The sequence below is a fragment of the Lolium perenne genome, chromosome 4, assembly GCF_019359855.2.
Source record: "Lolium perenne isolate Kyuss_39 chromosome 4, Kyuss_2.0, whole genome shotgun sequence".
Classification (NCBI taxonomy): Eukaryota; Viridiplantae; Streptophyta; class Magnoliopsida; order Poales; family Poaceae; genus Lolium; species Lolium perenne.
This window is the reverse complement of record NC_067247.2, coordinates 144,815,117-144,841,255: the sequence shown is the minus strand read 5'-3', so window position 1 is coordinate 144,841,255 and position 26,139 is coordinate 144,815,117. Positions and strand designations below refer to the sequence as shown.

The following is a 26,139-nucleotide window of genomic DNA, read 5'->3' as shown; positions in this document are numbered from 1 at the left end:
TATATGACCTTGTGAAATTATCGTACATTCCCTGTAGATTTGCTTCTAGATTTAACTACATACACATGGACCAGATGGAGTACTAGATTGGGCTCCCTACTAGATTTGCTGCCATATTGGGCAAACAACGAGGGCCAAAAGGCACAAATAATAATTGAAGAAAGACAGAAATGCAAGCTTCTCTAGATTTGATACTAATTAGGTGAAAAAAGGCAGAGAGAAGGAGGCAGAAAAGGTACTCTTAAAAGGGAAATGCCAATGGCCGAGAGAGAAAAAACCCAGCTCCTGCTCACGTGCAACCAAACGCTATCTCGTCCTGTCCCACGCGGTCCCTTTCTACCAGCCCCACGCGACGCGAGCCCACACGACGCGGCCCCACACGTCAGCACGGAACGGTCAACTTAACGGGAATCCTGCCGTCTGAGCTGCTTCTGCGGGTTTCACACAAGCACTTGGGGAAAACTGAGGAAAAACTAAGGAGCTGGGGAAAACTGAGCACAACTAAGGAACCGAGGGCACGAAAATAGAAATCCCTTTGAAGATAGCATCAGCTGGGCAAGAGATGAGTGAGCCCTCAATAGCTAGCTTGTTGCGGATGTTCCACAGCGTCCAGCACTGCGCTGCGAAAGTAAACCAAGCTATCCTACGGAATCTACCCGACAAGCCGTTGGCAATGGCAACGAAGTCCGCAGCCCCTGCTGGGTTCCATGAGCAGGATAGGAGGTCCTTGATTCCTGCCCACATGAATTTAGCGATGTGGCAAGTGAAGAAAATATGGTCGCAGGTTTCCCATTCACCACAAAGGGCACACCGCCCATTCGATGGCCCATGTCGCTTGACTAATTGGTCCCCTGACGGGAGCCTCCCTCGGATGAGTTGCCAGAGGAAGACCCGGATTTTTGGCGGAACCCTTGTGCGCCAAATTTCCTCTAGACATGGCGATGAGCGTCTCGGGCGGACAAGTGATAGGCGACGCGGATGGCGGCGGCCCGGTGCCGCGGCGGTCGTGCGCCCCTGGCGTCGCCCGGTGCTCTCCAGTCGACAACAAGGTAAGTTCTGGGTTCTCTCTGGCTCTGACGTTTATGAGGGAGCGGCAGTCTCGGCTTCGGATGACTCGGAAGAGGAGGGGGAGGATTCTGACCTCGAGGCTCTCCGGCGAAGGCGCCCAGCCGCCAGCACCCTCGGTGGCTTCATCCTACGGGCGCATGAGCTTGGGGGCTCCCTGCAGGCCGCGCGCCGGTCGTCCTTTGCCCCGGGCGGCAAAGGCTCGAGGTTCCGTGGCTCGGCGCCGCCGGCGACTCCATGATTCCGCCGCTTGGGATGTCGTGCCCGGCCTGCGCGTGGACCTGCCTCCGTAAGCTCTGGACTGAGGCCCCAAGCTGGGATGGGGATCCGCCGGCGGCGACGCCGGAATGGCCTGCCCTGGCTCCCAGTTTGTTTGGTCCTGCTCCAATTGTGGGATCTGAGATTGCTGCTGTCGACTCACGGGGACGGGCCTCGCCGCCGGCAACGCCTCCGTCGGTCAACGATGGTAGGCGCTTGCTTGATCTGGATCGGGGAGATCCAGACAGTTTGAATTCCCTGGTCTGGGTAGACGACGATTGGGTGGGCCCCGCTTGGGAGGCGCGATCGGACGCATGTGTGGACTCCACGCCCTTGGGCCTGGAGGGCGGGACTCTCCTCTCCCTGGGCTTCCATGAGGCTTGGCCCATGTTGGCTGCTCCACGCCCATCGCCGGACCTGGTGGCCCAGCGGCCAGGCCCAGCCCACCCTCGGTGCTTTACCTGGATGTGGTTGCCTAAGGGCTGCTGCGATCCCAACCTAGGGTTCCTAGCCAGATCGAGTGAAGTGAGACAACAACTCAACGTCCCCTCTGCGCCGTGCCACCGCCTCCTCCGACAAATCCTTCCCCCGCCACCGCTATCCCGCTCCTTTGCGGCCACGGTCATGGCGGGCGGCTACGACGATGGGAGGAAGCGCCGCTTCGACGACGGCGCACGGCGCGACAACGATGCGGGCGGCGGCGGCGGCCGTCGCCTTGAGGGTGGCCGCGTAAACCGACAGGATGGTGGGGGCGGCAGAGCTGGGCGTCAGGATGGTGGGGGTCGCCAAGACGGTGGCGGCGGACGCCACGACGGCAACGGCGGGCGCCAGGCCGGTGGCGGTGGCCGCCCCAACGTAGCCTCTCGCTACCAGGAAGGCGCTCCTCTCCTAGATGCGGGCGGCTCCCGTTACCATGACGACGACTTCTCCTTTCGCGACCAAGACTACCGCGACCACGACCGCAACCGCGGTTTCGACTACGGCCCCCCGCCGCCGTGGTGGGACGAGCAGCAGCGGAGGGAGGAGGCGCTTGCGAACCACCGCGCGGATGGGGCGCCGGCCAAGGGCGGCGGCGACCGCTCGGCTACCGGGGGTCAGGGAGACCGCGCAACGCAGGGTCAGCGCCCTCAGCACAAAAACAAAGCCAAAAAGAACCAGAATCATGGCGAGGGAAGCCAGCAGCAGCCAAAAGGGAAGGCTAAACAAAACCCTGCTCCCCGGGCAGGGGCTCCGGCGGCGGCGGAATGTTTCAAATGTGGTAGGGAAGGCCACTACCAATCGGACTGCACCTTCGACCCACTCTGTGTCGTGTGCAGCGGCGAAGGCCATTCCTCCGCAAACTGTCCCTCGAGGGGGAAGGGGCTTAGGCTCCAGACCATGGGTCACGCCATCTCCGGCGGGGGCTTGTACAACATCGACGTCGAGCCATTGCGTGGTGGGCTGGGCAATGGGGATGTCTTCGCTGCCATCATCAAGTTTGATTTGGCGCCTCAACCAGCTCTCTGATGAACTGAAACATCTGGTTGACAAGCTCTGGGACTGGCAGGTGCAGCGGCTCTCCGACACCGAGTTTTCGGTCGTCTTCCCCACCCGCCAGACCCTTCGCCTGAGCACCGGGAGCGGGAAGCTCCACCTCCCTCTCAGCAAGACCGATACCCTGATCCGCGAGGCTTTTCTGGCTCCTAAACCCAGCCTGGTTCTCCCTTCAACCTGGGTGCGTTTGTCGGGGGTGCCGGAGGACCTGATGACCAGGGACCGCCTCATGGCGGTGTTCACCATGATTGGAAGGCCAATTGATGTGGACGAGCTTTTGATCCAAAAGCGCGATCGTGAGCCGATCCGTATGCGCTTTCACTGCCGCTATCCTGACCGCATCAAGGGCTCGGTCCAAGTATTCGTGAACGGCGAGGGGTACATCGTCGGTGTGCAGGCTGAGGCCCCTCCTCGCGGTGCTCCGGGTGCAGGGTCAGGGGGCCCTCCACCGCCACCCAACGATGGTCTCGACGAAGACGATGATTCAGACGACATTCCCTCGGACAGTGAATGGAACAAACACCGCCGCAACCAAGACAAGAACAAGGACGCTTCCAAGGACAAGGGCGGGGACTCCGGGCCCTCCAGCTCCAACCCTCCGCCGGTGCTGGGCAAGGAGGACTGCCAGTCACCACCGCCCCGGCCATGGCGGCGTGCATCTTTGATGAGTATGGCTCTAACATGGACGTCGCTGCGGAGATCCTACCCTCCCTCTCCCTCCTTGAGCCTACCAAGAACAAGTTGGTTGTCCACCTGGTCCCGGCGAGTGGCGTGGAAGGGACCCGCCTCCTCGCTGACGACTCCCTGGACTCCTTGGACTCGGCCGACCTGGACTCGCAGATCACCGACCCGGTTCCCTCGTGGGTGGACGATAGCCAACAGGCGGAGGGCCCGCCTACCAAGATTGCCAAGCTCACGCCGGCCAACAACCTTGGCGGCATGGCCGATGTGGAGGTGGTGGACGCTTCGGAAGACGAGGAACTGCCGCAGCCCAAGGATGATGGAGTCCACAAGAACCTGCTGAAGGAGCTGCCCGAGGCCACCCCTCTGGCACAAGCTCGCCGCTCCAAGGCCGTCTACTCCAAGCGGGTGACCTCGACGACATCGTCGGTGGTGAGGAAGAGCGCGAGGTCCCAGGGTGCTACGGCGGGCACCTCTGCCCTCCTCCGTGCCCAGAGACTCACGGCGGAGAAGAACCTGGAGGGCAAGGCCTGCTCCAACTCCATCGACAAAGGTAATGACTTCGCTATCCTCGATCTTCTATCTGACGCTCACTTGTCCTCGGTGGTTCGCGATAGCTGTTTGGTTTTCTCTCCCACGACGGCCGACCCGGGTGAAGCCTTTTCCATCATCCGGGCCAAAGAGAAGGTGCAAGCCGCGCTTGCTGAAACTGCGCGCCGCCTTGAGCTGGAGGCCAAGGCTGCGACGGCGGCCAAGGCTGCGGCGGATGCTGCGGTAGAGGTGGCTCCTAGGGTGGAGCCGGCCGAGGGCCTGGCCTCGCCTCCTGCTGCGCCGGGCACGCCTGGGGAAGGGACCCCGGTGCCAGCGCTCACCGCGGGGGCTGGCAAGGATCCAGCGCCGCCTCGCTCCCGCCCAAGGCGAACTTGTGCTAAGGCCCCTGCCCTGGCTGTCTCCAAGAGACAGTACAAAAAACGGGCTCCCAAATGAGAGCTCTTTTTTACAACCTGCGGGGGTTTGGGGGACAAGGGCGTCGCACCCAACTCCGTGATTACATGCAACGCGACATGATCGACATTCTTGGCCTGCAAGAGACGGTCCGTCAGGATTTCTCGGACTCGGAGCTCAGGAGCCTGGAGTGTGGTGGCCAATTCCGCTGGAACTGGCTGCCGGCCTCGGGACAATCCGGGGGGATGCTCCTGGGGTTTCGTGATGATTGCTTCGAGGTGGGGACCTGGAGGAAGGGGCGGTTCTTCATCAGTGCCGACCTCTTCCATCGCAGCCGCAGAGCCAAATGGACTTGCATCCTAGTCTATGGCCCCGCGGACCACTCTAGGATTAGGGAGTTCCTGGATGAGCTTCCTTCCGAGGTGGAGAGTTGTAGTTTCCCTCTTGTTGTTGGGGGTGACTTCAATCTTATTCGGGGTACCGGGGATAAGAGCAATGACAATATCAATTGGCCAAGGGTGCGCCAATTCAATGACGCCATCGCTGCCCTTTCCCTTAGAGAGCTCAATAGAACTGGAGCAAGGTTCACCTGGACCAACAAGCAACTCTCCCCCATCCGTTCGGTCCTGGATAGGGTATTCGTCTCCACTTCTTGGGAGACGCTATTCCCTTTGTGCTCTCTTACGGCGGTCACTCAGGTGGGATCCGACCACAACCCCCTTCTCCTTGATGATGGTGAACAGGGGATTCGCCGGCCGGCGAGATTCTTCTTCCAATCCTGGTGGCTTAGGGTAGCCGGCTTTGAGCAGATGATCAAAGATAAACTGATCTTCTGCATCCAAGAGCGGGGGCCTCACCGATGCAGCATTGACGTCTGGCAGTGCATCGCGAGATGCCTTTGCCAACACCTCCGAGGGTGGGGGGCCAATTTAGGAAAACAGAAGAGGGAGGCTAGGGATAACCTCCTCGCCCAGATTAAGGAGCTGGACACTCTTGCTGACTCCTCTGGCCTTGATGAGGAGGGTTGGGCTCACCGCTACTTCCTAGAGGATCAGATTGTGCAGCTGGACGGCGCGTAGGAAGACTACTGGAGACAACGCAGCAGACTCCAATGGACCCTTAAAGGGGATTCCTGCACTGCCTTCTTCCACGCCTTCACCAACGGGAGACGTAGGAAGTGCCTCATCCCTCGCCTGGTGACCGATGATGGGGAGATCTCAGACCATGCCGAGCTGATGGGGCATGTTTACCAATTCTACCAGGGTTTAATGGGCGCTGAGGGGGAGGAAAGGGCTTTCTCCCTAGCTCAGGACCTCTGGCCATCTGGCAAAAGGATATCCGATGAGGAGAACAGGAGCTTGGAGCTCACCTTTACTCCGGACGAGCTGGACGAGGTGCTCGCGGGCATGAAACCGGACTCGGCCCCTGGCCCTGACGGGTTACCGGTCCTTTTCTTCAAGAAATTCTGGGATATTCTTAAAGGACCTATCCTCCAGATCTTGAAAGATTTCGCCCTAGGGAGGGTTGACATCGCGCGCTTTAATTTTGGAGTCATCTCTCTCATTCCGAAAGTTCAGGGGGCGGATACCATCAAACAGTTCAGACCCATCGCTCTAATCAACGTTATTTTTAAATTCGTCGCTAAGGCTTACGCTACCCGCCTTGCCCCTCTAGCGCATAGGACGATCGACCGCAGCCAATCGGCATTCATCAAAGGGAGTGTAACGGCCCCGGGTAGTACCCCTATTAGATTTGTTTGTTCTTTTCATTTTGTGCATCATCATGCATCATGCATCATATCATCCATGTTTTAACAAAATAAAACTATTTTATAAAACCCTAAATATTTTATTCCCCTCTCATATGGTTTCTATATGTAAACCCTCCCTAGTGTCTATTCTTATTTATCAAAATCCCAAACCAAATAGTTTGAAAAATAAAAATTGCAAAGCTATTTTCAAATCCAAATACAAGGTTTAGTTTCTGAAAACGTTGCACTGGCGTGTCTTCATCCTTCTTTCCATCTCCCTATCTTTGAAGTCTTGAAGGGCCAAGTGTGTACATCTTTTGATCCATAATGTTTGAGCCCAAGACAAATCGCCACCGAATCAGCAGCCAGAGCCCACCCACTCTAATCCTCCTTGGCATATTCTCTTCTTCCTGTACGGCATGGTGGAAGTGCCTCCACGTCGCCTCCCTACTGATGGACACCGACGCCTCCTTCACTATAAAAAACCAGCAGCTGCTGTCCCATCCAACCCTAGCTCTGTTTCTTCCCCTACCGCCGCCGCTCCCTTCCTTTTCTTCCTCCTGCCAGCAGTCAGCACACGCGCTCCGCGTCCGGCGGCAACCGCTCGTCGCCGTCCTCTTCCACAAGCGCACGCAGCAGCCTCCGTCATCGCCGCCTCAGGCATCACTTCGTCCCCGTCGACTTCGCCTCTGCAAGTTCGTCCTCGAACCGCGACCTTCTGCGTTCGTGCGTGTATCCACCTGCAACGTCTTCGCCGGCGCTCGCCTCCGCCAAGATCGTCGTCCGCCGGCAGCGCTTATCGCCGTTCCTCCGTTCTCCGTCGCGTGGCCATGCGGTGCGTCCTCGCACGAGACGCGGACCAGAGGCCGTCTCCGAGGCGTTTCTCTTCACTGCGAGCTCACCCTGGGCCGCTCTGTTCCACGTCGCCGGCATCAGCATCCTCGACGCTAACATCCTCGACCTGCCTGCCCGCTTCTCCGGCCCCAGGATCGTCCGCCCTTCGTCTTCTACTTCGTCCAGAACGCTGGCCAGCCTCCGCTGCTCGTAGCCGTGCGCCGTCAAGATCGTCTCCGACATCCGCGATCCCGTCGCTAGGAACGCCGTCTCCGGCCGTGTGCGCCTGCATGCCGCAGCTTCACCTCGCACACAGCAATCCAAAGCTTAAGCTTTAGGTACGGGTCATCTTTCCCTTGCGCATGTATCATGTCGTAATCAGCTCAGTTTTCCCATGTGGTTTGTTTCTTGCGAATCCAACCAGGAGACCCAGGCTCTAATCCCGTTCAATGCAAAGCCCATCCTTTCTTTTTAATTCTTTTCTTTTGACCTGACAGTGGGCCCCTTTGTCAGCGTCTACCGGCGCCAAATCAGCAGCCTCTGACCCGGTCAGCATGCAGTAACCGTCTGGATCCGCCTGTCTACCTTGGTGGCCGGCTACTCCCTGGGTAAGAAAAGCTCTGCCTCTACTCTTTGTTTTCTGGAAATGTTTTAAACTTCAAAATTCACATCTCTTCAACTATAACTCGAAACAAAGTGTTTTATATATGAAAATTGATCAGAAAAACATAAGAAACATGAATATGCCATTCATACATCTGTTTGCATCTTGCATCATGTCGTCCGATGATAGTTATGCATTATCACCTAACATATACGCGGAGTATTTGGGAATTATCGGCTACGGTTCCCCGCTCCGTTTAATTTTGAAGTAGTTCACCCCTACCATGTTATGCCATGCTAACCAACACTTAAAATTGCCGGTAGAAAATGCAACTCCAACTCTAAATTGTTTGTCCGGGGTTCCGACTCCGATTAAATTGGATAAGTTGCATCGCATCATATCTGCCATGTCATGCATATCATCTTGATCATGCTGGATCTTCGTTAACCGTAGTAGTAAGACTTGCATACGTTGTGTGTTCCAGCATTTGCTTCTTCCCGGATAGGATCGCGAAGTGGTGTGGTGAGATACGACTAGTCCTCCGGATGTTCTTCGGCAAGCTTTAACAGGCAAGCATTTCCCCTATACTCCTGTCCCTGCAGGAGTCGCTCACCTATTTTATTTTGCCTTCTCCCTCATGCTATCCTTAAGTTGCGTTCTTGTCACGTGTCATTTCCACTTGTTACCTCAAGCAGCCCATATTGCCACCACCACCTCCTACGGCTATTGTTTGGTTATCGAGTCTGCCCTTGCGAGTCGTAGTGCATGCTAGTGCTGTTTTATCTCATCACCGTTATTGTTATCTTATCGGGTTATATGTTGGGAAGAATCATGGTTACTTTAGTTGTTGACATTTGTTTAGCGGAGGCATCGGTGGGTCAGCTGCTTGTTTTGTGACGGCTCACTTGTGTTTCCTAAATATCTTAGGACCCCGAGTTCTTGTTATCTGTTCCGAGACTGAGCGCTCTAACCACACGTGGGTATGCTTACCGGGTCTCCCCTCGACCACTGCCGGAATCTACAGCTTTGTCCAGTGGCCACAACTAGTTTGGATGTTTGTTTTGTTTCTCCCGGGTGTGCAAGCTTGTTTCTTTGTGGTCAGATGATATGATGTTACTTTTGGGGAAGGCGTGTTGCCTTCTAACCCCGTTGTCTCTTGCACGCTCGTAGGATGCGGTACGTATTGCTGAAGATGGATTCACCCTGCGGGCACTGTTTCCATCCGAAAGCCGTAGACGCAAACAGCTAAGTCCGCGTCGGAGTTTCGATCGGGCTCCGAAACGGGTTAACTTAGTTAGGTGGCTTCCTGGACATTGTTGTAGTGAAGGAGAGTGCGTGTCGTGATATCCACCTGTCGTAAGTGGGTTGAGCGTGCGTGTGGGCCCCTTTGGGCACCCCTGCCTGGTTTCAATCTTATCTATAAGCCGTGGCCGGGGTGTTGTACGACGTGGCGCTGTATGACGCGACCATAGACAACTTACACCTGTTGTTTCAATACTAATAACTTGCGTAGTAAGATAGAACAACTCAAATAATAACTGGTTAAAACTTGAAAACCGTGTGAGTGCCTTTGTAAGTACTTCTTTGCGAAGGGGGAACGCATCGGCTGTGTTATGTTTGCAGAGTATAGAACTGTTAGTTTTTGCGCTCTCTCATCTCCTCTGATTAGACGAATGTTGTAGATTGTCTCTATAGGTTTTTAGTGCTTACGCGCTGCCGCTTAACCCCACCATATTGCCTATGACACTCTTGCGTCCTCTAAGTCCCCTGCGTGCCTCAAGTACAAAGGACGACTGGTTGACGAATGCTTATACGTCTTGAAGTCTTGTTAAGTACGAACTCGTACTTATTGCTGCTTCTACGGGATATAACCGGGCAGGTATGAAGATATGTTCGATGAAGACGAGTTAGCAAGGTTACCCTTCCGGCTTGGCCTGGGCAGGGTTATGGACGCCACTGGTTATCTTCAGGACTCTTAGTCCAATTTGTATCTTGTCCGTACTCGGACGTATTTGATCTTCTGTATGATTCAGATCTTTGTATTGTATATTTGTATCTTGACTCGTTGGAGTCGTTGTTGTATATATGTATCTTGTGGGCTCTATTGTAATCCTGTTGTAATGTTACCGCTCGTGTTAATTCCTCTGGCATCACGTGTGTGATTCGTCGCGCACGTCGTGTCGGAGGGCGTCTCTGGATCGATATCGTGCGGATTTCGGCGGGTTCGCTGGGATCCTCATGGTACCAGTTCCGGGGCGTCACAAGTTGGTATCAGAGCCTCAGGTTGACGGTACCCACTAGTCCAGCCTGTAGGATAACCTTGCCAATGGTCATTGAGTTTAGAGCGTCCAAAACTATTTTCCAAAATTCGTTGGATAGATCTGATTAGCTCTGATTTTTCTCCTTACCTCTGTTCTTTCTCCTCGTACCTTTGCGAGTTTTGAGTCTTCTCTCTTATCTGAGTTTCTCCGAGTCTTAGGTTCCGACGCGGGTTGGACGATCTTTGCCCCTCACCTAATAGGTTCGATCTTCGGAGGATCCGACAGAAGCGCATCATCAACAGCGGAACAACGACTTCTTGTTAGTGGTGTCGACCTTCCTTCATGGAGCAAGAATTCTTGTTAGTGGTGTCGAGAAGATCAACACATCGCCAGAAGAAGGTTCCACCTCGAGGTCGGGTGATTGTCAACATGGTACAAGAAGACTCGATAGTTTAACCAACTTCCCCTTGGCTTGACGTGGAACCTCGGGGCGAGGTTCCTTGTTAGTGGTGTCGATTGTAACGGCCCCGGGTAGTACCCCTATTAGATTTGTTTGTTCTTTTCATTTTGTGCATCATCATGCATCATGCATCATATCATCCATGTTTTAACAAAATAAAACTATTTTATAAAACCCTAAATATTTTATTCCCCTCTCATATGGTTTCTATATGTAAACCCTCCCTAGTGTCTATTCTTATTTATCAAAATCCCAAACCAAATAGTTTGAAAAATAAAAATTGCAAAGCTATTTTCAAATCCAAATACAAGGTTTAGTTTCTGAAAACGTTGCACTGGCGTGTCTTCATCCTTCTTTCCATCTCCCTATCTTTGAAGTCTTGAAGGGCCGAGTGTGTACATCTTTTGATCCATAATGTTTGAGCCCAAGAAAAATCGCCACCGAATCAGCAGCCAGAGCCCACCCACTCTAATCCTCCTTGGCATATTCTCTTCTTCCTGTACGGCATGGTGGAAGTGCCTCCACGTCGCCTCCCTACTGATGGACACCGACGCCTCCTTCACTATAAAAAACCAGCAGCTGCTGTCCCATCCAACCCTAGCTCTGTTTCTTCCCCTACCGCCGCCGCTCCCTTCCTTTTCTTCCTCCTGCCAGCAGTCAGCACACGCGCTCCGCGTCCGGCGGCAACCGCTCGTCGCCGTCCTCTTCCACAAGCGCACGCAGCAGCCTCCGTCGTCGCCGCCTCAGGCATCACTTCGTCCCCGTCGACTTCGCCTCCGCAAGTTCGTCCTCGAACCGCGACCTTCTGCGTTCGTGCGTGTATCCACCTGCAACGTCTTCGCCGGCGCTCGCCTCCGCCAAGATCGTCGTCCGCCGGCAGCACTTATCGCCGTTCCTCCGTTCTCCGTCGCGCGGCCATGCGGTGCGTCCTCGCACGAGACGCGGACCAGAGGCCGTCTCCGACCGCGTTTCTCTTCACTGCGAGCTCACCCTGGGCCGCTCTGTTCCACGTCGCCGGCATCAGCATCCTCGACGCAAACATCCTCGACCTGCCTGCCCGCTTCTCCGGCCCCAGGATCGTCCGCCCTTCGTCTTCTACTTCGTCCAGAACGCTGGCCAGCCTCCGCTGCTCGTAGCCGTGCGCCGTCAAGATCGTCTCCGACATCCGCGATCCCGTCGCTAGGAACGCCGTCTCCGGCCGTGTGCGCCTGCATGCCGCAGCTTCACCTCGCACACAGCAATCCAAAGCTTAAGCTTTAGGTACGGGTCATCTTTCCCTTGCGCATGTATCATGTCGTAATCAGCTCAGTTTTCCCATGTGGTTTGTTTCTTGCGAATCCAACCAGGAGACCCAGGCTCTAATCCCGTTCAATGCAAAGCCCATCCTTTCTTTTTAATTCTTTTCTTTTGACCTGACAGTGGGCCCCTTTGTCAGCGTCTACCGGCGCCAAATCAGCAGCCTCTGACCCGGTCAGCATGCAGTAACCGTCTGGATCCGCCTGTCTACCTTGGTGGCCGGCTACTCCCTGGGTAAGAAAAGCTCTGCCTCTACTCTTTGTTTTCTGGAAATGTTTTAAACTTCAAAATTCACATCTCTTCAACTATAACTCGAAACAAAGTGTTTTATATATGAAAATTGATCAGAAAAACATAAGAAACATGAATATGCCATTCATACATCTGTTTGCATCTTGCATCATGTCGTCCGATGATAGTTATGCATTATCACCTAACATATACGCGGAGTATTTGGGAATTATCGGCTACGGTTCCCCGCTCCGTTTAATTTTGAAGTAGTTCACCCCTGCCATGTTATGCCATGCTAACCAACACTTAAAATTGCCGGTAGAAAATGCAACTCCAACTCTAAATTGTTTGTCCGGGGTTCCGACTCCGATTAAATTGGATAAGTTGCATCGCATCATATCTGCCATGTCATGCATATCATCTTGATCATGCTGGATCTTCGTTAACCGTAGTAGTAAGACTTGCATACGTTGTGTGTTCCAGCATTTGCTTCTTCCCGGATAGGATCGCGAAGTGGTGTGGTGAGATACGACGAGTCCTCCGGATGTTCTTCGGCAAGCTTTAACAGGCAAGCATTTCCCCTATACTCCTGTCCCTGCAGGAGTCGCTCACCTATTTTATTTTGCCTTCTCCCTCATGCTATCCTTAAGTTGCGTTCTTGTCACGTGTCCTTTTCACTTGTTACCTCAAGCAGCCCATATTGCCACCACCACCTCCTACGGCTATTGTTTGGTTATCGAGTCTGTCCTTGCGAGTCGTAGTGCATGCTAGTGCTGTTTTATCTCGTCACCATTATTGTTATCTTATCGGGTTATATGTTGGGAAGAATCATGGTTACTTTAGTTGTTGACATTTGTTTAGCGGAGGCATCGGTGGGTCAGCTGCTTGTTTTGTGACGGCTCACTTGTGTTTCCTAAATATCTTAGGACCCCGAGTTCTTGTTATCCTGCTCCGAGACCGAGCGCTCTAACCACACGTGGGTATGCTTACCGGGTCTCCCTCGACCACTTTAGGAATCTCTGACTTTGTCCAGTGGCCACAACTAGTTTGGATGTTTGTTTTGTTTCTCCCGGGTGTGCAAGCTTGTTTCTTTGTGGTCAGATGATATGATGTTACTTTTGGGGAAGGCGTGTTGCCTTCTAACCCCGTTGTCTCTTGCACGCTCGTAGGATGCGGTACGTATTGCTGAAGATGGATTCACCCTGCGGCACCTTTGTTTCCATCCGAAAGCCGTAGACGCAAACAGCTAAGTCCGCGTCGGAGTTTCGATCGGGCTCCGAAACGGGTTAACTTAGTTAGGTGGCTTCCTGGACATTGTTGTAGTGAAGGAGAGTGCGTGTCGTGATATCCACCTGTCGTAAGTGGGTTGAGCGTGCGTATGGGCACATTTGGGCACCCCTGCATGGTTACAATCTTATCAATAAGCCGTGTCCGCGGTTATGTACGACTTGGAGCTGTATGACTCGACCATAGACAACTTACACCTGTTGTTTCAATACTAATAACTTGCGTAGTAAGATAGAACAACTCAAATAATAACTGGTTAAAACTTGAAAACCGTGTGAGTGCCTTTGTAAGTACTTCTTTGCGAAGGGGGAACGCATCAGCTGTGTTATGTTTGCAGAGTATAGAACTGTTAGTTTTTGCGCTCTCTCATCTCCTCTGATTAGACGAATGTTGTAGAGTGTCTCTATAGGTTTTTAGTGCTTGCGCGCTGCCGCTTAACCCCACCATATTGCCTATGACGTTCCTCTTGCGTCCTCTAAGTCCCCTGCGTGCCTCAAGTACAAAGGACGACTGGTTGACAAATGCGCTTATACGTCTTGAAGTCTTGTTAAGTACTAACCCGTACTTATTGCTGCTTCTACGGGATATAACCGGGCAGGTATGAAGATATGTTCGATGAAGACGAGTTAGCAAGGTTACCCTTCCGCTTGGCACAGGCAGGGTTATGGACGCCACTGGTTATCTTCAGGACTCTTAGTCCAATTTGTATCTTGTCCGTACTCGGACGTATTTGATCTTCTGTATGATTCAGATCTTTGTATTGTATATTTGTATCTTGACTCGTTGGAGTCGTTGTTGTATATATGTATCTTGTGGGCTCTATTGTAATCCTGTTGTAATGTTACCGCTCGTGTTAATTCCTCTGGCATCACGTGTGTGATTCGTCGCGCACGTCGTGTCGGAGGGCGTCTCTGGATCGATATCGTGCGGATTTCGGCGGGTTCGCTGGGATCCTCATGGTACCAGTTCCGGGGCGTCACAAGTTGGTATCAGAGCCTCAGGTTGACGGTACCCACTAGTCCAGCCTGTAGGATAACCTTGCCAATGGTCATTGAGTTTAGAGCGTCCAAAACTATTTTCCAAAATTCGTTGGATAGATCTGATTAGCTCTGATTTTTCTCCTTACCTCTGTTCTTTCTCCTCGTACCTTTGCGAGTTTTGAGTCTTCTCTCTTATCTGAGTTTCTCCGAGTCTTAGGTTCCGACGCGGGTTGGACGATCTTTGCCCCTCACCTAATAGGTTCGATCTTCGGAGGATCCGACAGAAGCGCATCATCAACAGCGGAACAACGACTTCTTGTTAGTGGTGTCGACCTTCCTTCATGGAGCAAGAATTCTTGTTAGTGGTGTCGAGAAGATCAACACATCGCCAGAAGAAGGTTCCACCTCGAGGTCGGGTGATTGTCAACATGGTACAAGAAGACTCGATAGTTTAACCAACTTCCCCTTGGCTTGACGTGGAACCTCGGGGCGAGGTTCCTTGTTAGTGGTGTCGATTGTAACGGCCCCGGGTAGTACCCCTATTAGATTTGTTTGTTCTTTTTATTTTGTGCATCATCATGCATCATGCATCATATCATCCATGTTTTAACAAAATAAAACTATTTTATAAAACCCTAAATATTTTATTCCCCTCTCATATGGTTTCTATATGTAAACCCTCCCTAGTGTCTATTCTTATTTATCAAAATCCCAAACCAAATAGTTTGAAAAATAAAAATTGCAAAGCTATTTTCAAATCCAAATACAAGGTTTAGTTTCTGAAAACGTTGCACTGGCGTGTCTTCATCCTTCTTTCCATCTCCCTATCTTTGAAGTCTTGAAGGGCCGAGTGTGTACATCTTTTGATCCATAATGTTTGAGCCCAAGAAAAATCGCCACCGAATCAGCAGCCAGAGCCCACCCACTCTAATCCTCCTTGGCATATTCTCTTCTTCCTGTACGGCATGGTGGAAGTGCCTCCACGTCGCTTCCCTACTGATGGACACCGACGCCTCCTTCACTATAAAAAACCAGCAGCTGCTGTCCCATCCAACCCTAGCTCTGTTTCTTCCCCTACCGCCGCCGCTCCCTTCCTTTTCTTCCTCCTGCCAGCAGTCAGCACACGCGCTCCGCGTCCGGCGGCAACCGCTCGTCGCCGTCCTCTTCCACAAGCGCATGCAGCAGCCTCCGTCGTCGCCGCCTCAGGCATCACTTCGTCCCCGTCGACTTCGCCTCCGCAAGTTCGTCCTCGAACCGCGACCTTCTGCGTTCGTGCGTGTATCCACCTGCAACGTCTTCGCCGGCGCTCGCCTCCGCCAAGATCGTCGTCCGCCGGCAGCGCTTATCGCCGTTCCTCCGTTCTCCGTCGCGCGGCCATGCGGTGCGTCCTCGCACGAGACGCGGACCAGAGGCCGTCTCCGACCGCGTTTCTCTTCACTGCGAGCTCACCCTGGGCCGCTCTGTTCCACGTCGCCGGCATCAGCATCCTCGACGCAAACATCCTCGACCTGCCTGCCCGCTTCTCCGGCCCCAGGATCGTCCGCCCTTCGTCTTCTACTTCGTCCAGAACGCTGGCCAGCCTCCGCTGCTCGTAGCCGTGCGCCGTCAAGATCGTCTCCGACATCCGCGATCCCGTCGCTAGGAACGCCGTCTCCGGCCGTGTGCGCCTGCATGCCGCAGCTTCACCTCGCACACAGCAATCCAAAGCTTAAGCTTTAGGTACGGGTCATCTTTCCCTTGCGCATGTATCATGTCGTAATCAGCTCAGTTTTCCCATGTGGTTTGTTTCTTGCGAATCCAACCAGGAGACCCAGGCTCTAATCCCGTTCAATGCAAAGCCCATCCTTTCTTTTTAATTCTTTTCTTTTGACCTGACAGTGGGCCCCTTTGTCAGCGTCTACCGGCGCCAAATCAGCAGCCTCTGACCCGGTCAGCATGCAGTAACCGTCTGGATCCGCCTGTCTACCTTGGTGGCCGGCTACTCCCTGGGTAAGAAAAGCTCTGCCTCTACTCTTTGTTTTCTGGAAATGTTTTAAACTTCAAAATTCACATCTCTTCAACTATAACTCGAAACAAAGTGTTTTATATATGAAAATTGATCAGAAAAACATAAGAAACATGAATATGCCATTCATACATCTGTTTGCATCTTGCATCATGTCGTCCGATGATAGTTATGCATTATCACCTAACATATACGCGGAGTATTTGGGAATTATCGGCTACGGTTCCCCGCTCCGTTTAATTTTGAAGTAGTTCACCCCTGCCATGTTATGCCATGCTAACCAACACTTAAAATTGCCGGTAGAAAATGCAACTCCAACTCTAAATTGTTTGTCCGGGGTTCCGACTCCGATTAAATTGGATAAGTTGCATCGCATCATATCTGCCATGTCATGCATATCATCTTGATCATGCTGGATCTTCGTTAACCGTAGTAGTAAGACTTGCATACGTTGTGTGTTCCAGCATTTGCTTCTTCCCGGATAGGATCGCGAAGTGGTGTGGTGAGATACGACGAGTCCTCCGGATGTTCTTCGGCAAGCTTTAACAGGCAAGCATTTCCCCTATACTCCTGTCCCTGCAGGAGTCGCTCACCTATTTTATTTTGCCTTCTCCCTCATGCTATCCTTAAGTTGCGTTCTTGTCACGTGTCCTTTTCACTTGTTACCTCAAGCAGCCCATATTGCCACCACCACCTCCTACGGCTATTGTTTGGTTATCGAGTCTGTCCTTGCGAGTCGTAGTGCATGCTAGTGCTGTTTTATCTCGTCACCGTTATTGTTATCTTATCGGGTTATATGTTGGGAAGAATCATGGTTACTTTAGTTGTTGACATTTGTTTAGCGGAGGCATCGGTGGGTCAGCTGCTTGTTTTGTGACGGCTCACTTGTGTTTCCTAAATATCTTAGGACCCCGAGTTCTTGTTATCTGTTCCGAGACTGAGCGCTCTAACCACACGTGGGTATGCTTACCGGGTCTCCCCTCGACCACTGCCGGAATCTACAGCTTTGTCCAGTGGCCACAACTAGTTTGGATGTTTGTTTTGTTTCTCCCGGGTGTGCAAGCTTGTTTCTTTGTGGTCAGATGATATGATGTTACTTTTGGGGAAGGCGTGTTGCCTTCTAACCCCGTTGTCTCTTGCACGCTCGTAGGATGCGGTACGTATTGCTGAAGATGGATTCACCCTGCGGGCACTGTTTCCATCCGAAAGCCGTAGACGCAAACAGCTAAGTCCGCGTCGGAGTTTCGATCGGGCTCCGAAACGGGTTAACTTAGTTAGGTGGCTTCCTGGACATTGTTGTAGTGAAGGAGAGTGCGTGTCGTGATATCCACCTGTCGTAAGTGGGTTGAGCGTGCGTGTGGGCACATTTGGGCACCCCTGCATGGTTACAATCTTATCAATAAGCCGTGTCCGCGGTTATGTACGACTTGGAGCTGTATGACTCGACCATAGACAACTTACACCTGTTGTTTCAATACTAATAACTTGCGTAGTAAGATAGAACAACTCAAATAATAACTGGTTAAAACTTGAAAACCGTGTGAGTGCCTTTGTAAGTACTTCTTTGCGAAGGGGGAACGCATCGGCTGTGTTATGTTTGCAGGGTATAGAACTGTTAGTTTTTGTGCTCTCTCATCTCCTCTGATTAGACGAATGTTGTAGAGTGTCTCTATAGGTTTTTAGTGCTTGCGCGCTGCCGCTTAACCCCACCATATTGCCTATGACGTTCCTCTTGCGTCCTCTAAGTCCCCTGTGTGCCTCAAGTACAAAGGACGACTGGTTGACGAATGCTTATACGTCTTGAAGTCTTGTTAAGTACGAACTCGTACTTATTGCTGCTTCTACGGGATATAACCGGGCAGGTATGAAGATATGTTCGATGAAGACGAGTTAGCAAGGTTACCCTTCCGGCTTGGCCTGGGCAGGGTTATGGACGCCACTGGTTATCTTCAGGACTCTTAGTCCAATTTGTATCTTGTCCGTACTCGGACGTATTTGATCTTCTGTACGATTCAGATCTTTGTATTGTATATTTGTATCTTGACTTCGTTGGAGTCGTTGTTGTATATATGTATCTTGTGGGCTCTATTGTAATCCTGTTGTAATGTTACCGCTCGTGTTAATTCCTCTGGCATCACGTGTGTGATTCGTCGCGCACGTCGTGTCGGAGGGCGTCTCTGGATCGATATCGTGCGGATTTCGGCGGGTTCGCTGGGATCCTCATGGTACCGGTTCCGGGGCGTCACAGGGAGGTGCCTGCACGAGGGAGTGCTCGCACTCCATGAAATTGCCCATGAGTTGAGGGTTAAGAAACTCAAGGGCCTCCTCCTCAAACTAGACTTTGAGAAAGCCTTCGATCGGGTAAGCTGGGACTTCCCGAGAGAAGTTCTGTTGAGGAAAGGCTTCTCCCCCATGATCGTTCACCGCTTAATGCAGCTGGTCTCGGGTGTCCAGACCGCGGTCAACGTGAACGGTGTCATCGGGGAGAACTTCCGGAACGCGCGGGGTGTGAGGCAAGGGGACCCTCTCTCCCCGATCCTGTTCGACTTTATGGTGGACTCCAATATGCGGATGACACCTTGATTCTGCTCGAGCCATCCGATATGGGGTTGGCCAACCTTAAGCTTCTGCTTCTCTGCTTTGAGAACATGTCAGGGCTTAAGATTAACTTCGCTAAGAGAGAAGTGGTTGTGACAGGGGTCCCCGACCTGGAACGTCAGAGGGTGGCTGACGCCCTTAACTGCAAACTGGGGAGCTTGCCGTTACACTACCTCGGCTTACCTATCAGTGACCGCTCCCTCTCCATTGCGGACTGGAACTTCCTCACTGAGAAGGTGGGCCATAGGGTGGAGCCTTGGCAGGGTCTGTTTCTTGCATCAGCCGGCAGACTGGAGCTCACCAACTCTTGCCTCTCCAGCCTTCCGCTGTTCGCTATGGGTCTCTATCTGCTGCATGACACGACACATGCGGTGATGGACAAACACCGGTCCCGCTTCTTTTGGGAGGGAGTGGGACCCAAACGGAAGTACCATATGGTGGACTGGGCCACGGTGTGCAAACCGCATGAGTTTGGAGGATTGGGAATCCTCAACACCAAGTTCATGAACATCGCCTTAATGTTAAAATGGATCTGAAAGATCTATCAGAATGAGGAAGGACTATGGGCAGACCTTCTTAGGGCCAAGTACCTGGGGGACCACGACTTATTCTCCCCACTGGTACCCACCAAAGGATCACAATTCTGGAACGCCATCCAGAAGATCAAATTGTACTTCAAATTGGGCGCGAAGTACCAGGTTAACAGTGGGCGGATGACCTACTTCTGGTTAGACTGGTGGACGGGCACGGGGCCCCTTTGCTTTACTTTTCCTACCAACAACACATCATTTACTATAAAAATTTGTATTTTATCTTCCGAGCCGGGCATAGTTGTACGGTTAAGTAGCTTTATTGGTTACTAACTGCATTGTTGCGCGATAACCTAAACATATATTAGTACTTTTCCCTATAAAAATAAAACACTATCTAAAAGCTGAGCATGTTTTCTCGCACGAGAGCCCTCTAGGGGACTGTTAATGCTCTGGGTCTGCTTTTCTTTTCTTGTTTAAAGTAATATTTTCTTATAACTTTTTCCATGGATTTTATATTACTGATAGTGAAAATATTTAACTTTGGCAAATAATCAAGCAAAGCATAGGAGACATCTCATTATCTTTATGTTCTGTAGATAAAAATTATGGTGAACTAATTGATTTAAAATCAGTTTATGAAAGAGCCCCATGCAAAAAAATGCATGTTGGGTCTTCGAAACAGTTCGAATCACTCAAAATTACCGTAATTTGTCACTGATTTTTAAAAACCTTGGCGGTATTTTTTTCGATATTATCTATTTAACATTAATTTTTCAGGACCGTTAAGTAATTGTTTCCCCGAAAATTATTTGTCAATGCAAATTTTCAACTTTAACATAACGATATTTTTCTGAGGGATGTTACTCATCTGATAGTAATTATTCTTCATCATTAATTACGTTGGTACTTTACTTCCGAACCTCTACTTCAAAATTTTAATCTTCCGTTAACTCTTTTATCTCGAAAAAATACTAATGCATACTCTAAAAACAATGTCTAGAGTCTATTATTAAATACAAAGGAAAAAAACTGTTTCAGAAAAGAGGATGCGGTACAGATACAACAATATAGACCCATTTGCTTATTAAATGTATGTTTCAAATTTTTTACTAAGGCAGGAACAAATAGAATAACGGGGATTGCCCCAAAAGTTATTAGACCAACACAAACTGCATTTATGCCGGGTAGAAATATTTTAGTAGGGGTTGTCATTCTTCACGAGACGATTCATGAGTTGCACACTAACAAACTAGATGGGGTATTATTTAAGATTGATTTTGAAAAAGCGTATGATAAAGTCAAGTGGTCTTTCTTACAACAAACTTTGAGAATGAAAGGTTTTGCTACAGAGTGGTGTACCTTAATTCAGCAATTTGTGCAAGGGGGGAGTGGGAGTGAAGGTAAATGATGACATTCGTCATTACTTTCAAACAAAGAAAGGATTGCAGCAAGGGGATCCTTTGTCCCCAATGTTGTTCAATATTGTAGTAGATATGATTGCCATCTTAATTGAACGAGCAAAAAATGATGGTCAAGTTGGAGGGCTCATCCCTCATCTTGTTGAGGGTGGCATCTCCATATTACAATATGCCGATGATACGATCCTATTTTTGGAACATGAACTCATCAAAGATGTAAACATGAAGTTAATTTTATGTATCTTTGAAGAACTTTCGGGACTTAAAATTAACTTCCATAAAAGTGACGTCTTCTGTTTTGGAAAGGCAAAGGATGAAGAGGATCAATATAAGCAGATCTTTGGATGTGATGCTGGATCGCTTCCCTTTAGATATTTAGGCATTCCTATCCATTACAGAAAACTTAGAAATTCTGAGTGGTATCCAGTTGAGACACGGTTTGAAAGCAAACTTGGATGTTGGAAAGGAAAGTTATTGTCATATGGAGATAGATTGGTCATTATTAATTCAGTGTTAACTAGTTTACCTATGTTCATGCTGTCCTTTCTAGAGATACCTGTTGGGGTAAGGAAAAGATTGGATTTCTATAGATCTAGGTTTTTTTGGCAATCTGATGAAAATACGAAAAAATATAGGATGACAAAATGGAATATTGTTTGTCGGCCTAAAGACCAAGGTGGATTAGGTATTGAGGTTCTCGAACTTAAAAACAAATGCTTGCTGAGTAAATGGTTTTTTAAGTTGCTTAATGAGGATGGGGTGTGGCAGGAGTTGTTACACAATAAATACTTAAGACACCAGACCCTATCGGCAGTTCAACCTAAGCCCACTGATTCTTCCTTATGGAAGGGATTAATGCGAGTGAAGGATGAGTTTTTTACTAGAGTTTTTTTAAAAAAAATGGAAATGGAATGAATACTCGGTTCTGGGAGGATATTTGGTTAGGGAAAACCTCTCTAGCAAATCAATATCCGTCGTTATATAATATTGTGCGTCATAAGAATGTAACGGTAGCTCATGTGTTGGCGCAACCTCCGCTGAATATTCGTTTCAGACGGGTCTTGTTGGGAAACAGATGGACTTTATGGTTACAATTATGTCAAAAACTAATAAGGGTCAATCTAAATAATGACCAGGATCACTTTGTTTGGGGTTTGACATCAACTGGTAGATTTACGGTGAAATCTATGTATGGGGACCTTGTGAGCGATCACACTCCTTATCTGAGAAAATATTTGTGGAAAGTGAAAGTCCCTTTAAAAATTAGAATATTCATGTGGTTTCTTAGTAATAAGGTCTTACTGACTAAAGATAATTTAGCTAAGCGGAATTGGAACGGATGTACGAAGTGTGTTTTTTGTGGGGAACAGAAAACCCTCGAACATCTGTTCATTCAGTGTCCATTAGCTAAACTTCTTTGGCGTACGGTCAATTTCACTTTTGCTCTTTCACCTCCAACCACTATTACAAATATGTTTGGTAATTGGTTAAATGGAGTAGATAGACAATCTAAAGCTTTCATTCGTATTGGGGTTTCTGCTTTATGTTGGTTTATTTGGAGGGCGAGAAATGATATTATTTTTAATAAGAAACAATCTTTTCATTACTTGCAGGTTATACATATGATGGCACACTGGGTTCAGCTATGGGCTCTCCTTTCGCCGGAGGGACAGCGGGATGCCATGGTTTCTGGATGCACACGGCTCCAGACGGTCGCTCAGGATATCTTATGCCTGACTGGCTGGCGTCATACTAGGAGACTACAGTGATGTGTAGTTTTACTATGTTCCTTTTGTTTCGGTGGTTGATTTTTGTATCAACTGTAGGCGATGATTGAGATGTTCGTGATGTAAGACCTTATACTCCTACTTTTTTAATAAAAGGCCGTGTGCATCATCATGATGCAGAAGCCAGGGTTAAACTCCCCATTTAAAAAAATATGTTTCGGGCTGGAGTTAAGAGAACGGAGAGTTCCTCCTCATCTACCAGTACATGCCCAACGGCAGCCTGGACCAACATCTCTTCCGTGAGAAACATCACCAGCAGCATCCAATTCTCCAGTGGAAGACACGCTATGATGTGATCACGGACATCGCCGCCAGCCTGATCCACTACGTCCACCATGAGTGCGAACGCGCCGTGCTCCACCGCGACATCAAGGCCAGCAACATCATGCTCGACGCGGACTTCCGCGGCCGTCTCGGCTAATTCAGCCTTGCCCGCGTCGTGGCCTTCGACAAGAACTCTGATTGCTTTGTTACGCGTACAGCACGCGTCCGTTGGGAACCCCAAGAGGAAGGTGTGATGCGTACAGCGGCAAGTTTCTCTCAGTAAGAAACCAAGGTTTATCGAACCAGTAGGAGCCAAGAAGTACGTTGAATGTTGATGGCGGCAGAGTGTAGTGCGGCGCAACACCAGGGATTTCGGCGCCAACGTGGAACCTGCACAACACAACCAAATTACTTTGCCCCAACGTGACAGTGAGGTTGTCAATCTCACCGGCTTGCTGTAACAAAGGATTAGATGTATAGTGTGGATGATGATGTTTGCAGAGAACAGTAGAACGAGCATTGCAGTAGATTGTATTCGATGTAAAGAATGGACTGGGGTCCACAGTTCACTAGTGGTGTCTCTCCGATAAGAATAAGCATGTTGGGTGAACAAACTACAGTTGGGCAATTGACAAATAAAGATGGCATGACAATGCACATACATGTTATGATGAGTAGTGTGAGATTTAATTGGGCATTACGACAAAGTACATAGACCGCTATCCAGCATGCATCTATGCCTAAAAAGTCCACCTTCAGGTTATCATCCGAACCCCCTCCAGTATTAAGTTGCAAACAACAGACAATTGCATTAAGTATGGTGCGTAATGTAATCAACAAATACATCCTTAGACATAGCATTGATGTTTTATCCCTAGTGGCAACAGCACATCCACAACTTTAGAACTTTCTGTCACTGTCCCAGATTTAATGGAGGCATGAACCCACTATCGAGCATAAATACTCCCTCTTGAAGTTACAAGTAAAAACTTGGCCAGAGCCTCTACTAGCAACGGAGAGCATGCAAGATCATAAACAACACATAGATGATAGATTGATAATCAACATAACATAGCATTCACTATTCATCGGATCCCAACAAACGCAACATGTAGCATTACAGATAGATGATCTTGATCATGTTAGGCAGCTCACAGGATCCAACAATGATAGCACAATTAGGATAAGACGACCATCTAGCTACTGCTATGGACCCATAGTCCAGGGGTGAACTACTCACACATCACTCTGGAGGCGACCATGGCGGTGAAGAGTCCTCCGGGAGATGATTCCCCTCTCCGGCAGGGTGCCGGAGGCGATCTCCTGAATCCCCCGAGATAGGATTGGCGGCGGCGGCGTATCTGGAAGGTTTTCCGTATCGTGGCTCTCGGTACTGGAACTATTATCGACGAAGGCTTATGTAGGCGGAAGGGTAGGTCAGGGGGCGCCACGAGGGCCCCACACGCCAGGGCCGCGCGGCCAGGGGCTGGGCCGCGCCGCCCTACTGTGTGGGCGCCTCGTCGCCCCACTTCGTATCTCCTCCGGACTTCTGGAAGTTTCGTGGAAAAATAAGATCCTGGGCGTTGATTTCGTCCAATTCCGAGAATATTTCCTTACTAGGATTTCTGAAACCAAAAACAGCAACTGGCTCTTCGGCATCTTGTTAATAGGTTAGTGCCGGAAAATGCATAAATATGACATAAAGTATGTATAAAACATGTAGGTATCATCAATAAAGTAGCATGGAACATAAGAAATTATAGATACGTTGGAGACCTATCAGCATCCCCAAGCTTAGTTCCTACTCGTCCCGAGTAGGTAAACGATAACAAAGATAATTTCTGAAGTGACATGCTATCATAATCTTGATCAATACTATTGTAAGCACATGTAATGAATGCAGCGATCCAAAGCAATGGTAAAGACAATGAGTAAACAACTGAATCATATAGCAAAGACTTTTCATGAATAGTACTTTCAAGACAAGCATCAATAAGTCTTGCATAAGAGTTAACTGTAACGACCCGGAAAAACCATATATTAGATTTTTCGCCGCTTCTTGTTTTTTTTTTCCGAGTCGTTCCAAAGTCATCCGCATCATGCATACATCATATACATGCCTTTGACAAAATAGAAGTTATTTTTAAATGTCCTCTAAATAAACCCTATTTCATTATTATTTATCTCATATTAAAAACTATTCTCTCATATTCTTATTTCATTTAGAATTCTAAAATCAAAATATTTGCAAACATTAAATTATTCTGAATTAAAACGAAGTTTTGCAATTGTTCTGCCAAAGTCTTCCTCCTTTCATTTTCTATTCAATTCCTATCTTTCTCCCCTTATTTCTTCTCTGCTTTTGCAAGATCCTAGCAAATAGAAAAGCACAGGCAGTTTCCTTCCAATCCTTTTATTTCCTCCCAATGAACCGATTCAATCAGCTAACTAGGAGAGGCTCCTCTGGTTGTCCTCATGCTCAACACACACAAAACGTGACCTCCACCACCGCACCACCTGCTCCCTGCTCCCGCTTGTCCCCTCCACAAAATCCCAATCGAGGCAGCCCCTCAAACCCTAGCTGCCATCTCTTTTCTTCCTCTGCGCCGCCGCCATCCCTTTCCTCTCTTCCACGCGACGAGGCAAAATTTTCCCCAATCAAATTCAGAGTTTCGGCAAACAGACATATGTCGCCGGAGTTTCCGTCCTTACCGTCGCCATGGACCTCGCCGCGCCAGGCTAGCGCCGGGGACGCGTTCGGCGAGCTCTCCTCGTTCGATTCCAACCAGGAGCGCAAGCCGGGAGCTTCGCCTTCGACTACCTCATCTTCCTCAACCGTGGACGCTGCTGCCTCTACCTTTCTTCTTCCTGGAGCATCATCGCCGTTCGTGCCCTCGTCCCCGGCTGCGCTGCGCATGTCCGACTCCACCAGAACCATCACGGTGAGCTCCCCGTTCCATTCCCCTTCCTCATCTCTAATCATGCCTGGAACGCTGTCGTCGTTTCTGAACATCGTCGCCAAGTGCTCAAATACGTTTGGGTTCAGTTAACTGTGTGTTGTCTAGTCTCCCGCCTGACAACCACGGCCCCTGTTGGTCTTCATCGCCAGAACCATCATCTCCACTATTTTCGTTCGTGTCGTTGTGCATCTCCAAGTCCAGCTCGTATAACCTAGCAGAGTTGGTTCGAAAACTGTTCGCACCTGTACATGTTCGTGTCCTGCTGCTTTGCTCCTTGTTGTCGTTCCGCTCCCACGCAAGTGGCCAGTGTTGTTTTTGTTTCCAGGTAGTACATACTTTGATCCATCCACAAGTGCAGACTCCAATTCCCAGCTAGCTGCATGGTTGCT

At 49.9% G+C, this 26,139-nt stretch overlaps 1 protein-coding gene and 2 long non-coding RNA genes across 5 annotated transcripts; all 3 read left to right on the top strand.

Moving 5' to 3' along the window:
* Window positions 1-4,601: 4,601 nt before the first annotated feature.
* Window positions 4,602-5,561, top strand: LOC139839153 (uncharacterized). Its single transcript, XM_071829198.1, has one exon. The coding sequence runs from the start codon at window positions 4,602-4,604 to the stop codon at window positions 5,559-5,561; it is 960 nt and encodes a 319-aa protein (XP_071685299.1).
* Window positions 5,562-6,591: 1,030 nt separating this feature from the next.
* On the top strand, window positions 6,592-12,845 carry LOC127294126 (uncharacterized). Of its 2 annotated transcripts, none has more exons than XR_011742873.1 (6): window positions 6,592-7,404; window positions 7,580-7,674; window positions 8,155-8,239; window positions 9,550-11,651; window positions 11,811-11,921; window positions 12,402-12,845. It is a non-coding gene; the product is annotated as an uncharacterized lncRNA (long non-coding RNA). The 2 variants fall into 2 exon arrangements; XR_011742872.1 differs by having other exon boundaries at window positions 7,564-7,674.
* Window positions 12,846-13,844: 999 nt separating this feature from the next.
* LOC139829952 (uncharacterized) lies at window positions 13,845-22,679 on the top strand. 2 transcript variants are annotated; one of them, XR_011742871.1, is made up of 4 exons: window positions 13,845-15,904; window positions 16,064-16,174; window positions 16,655-16,739; window positions 22,353-22,679. It is a non-coding gene; the product is annotated as an uncharacterized lncRNA (long non-coding RNA). The 2 variants fall into 2 exon arrangements; XR_007846377.2 differs by lacking the exon at window positions 22,353-22,679 and adding an exon at window positions 18,053-18,284 and having other exon boundaries at window positions 13,846-15,904.
* Window positions 22,680-26,139: the final 3,460 nt, after the last annotated feature.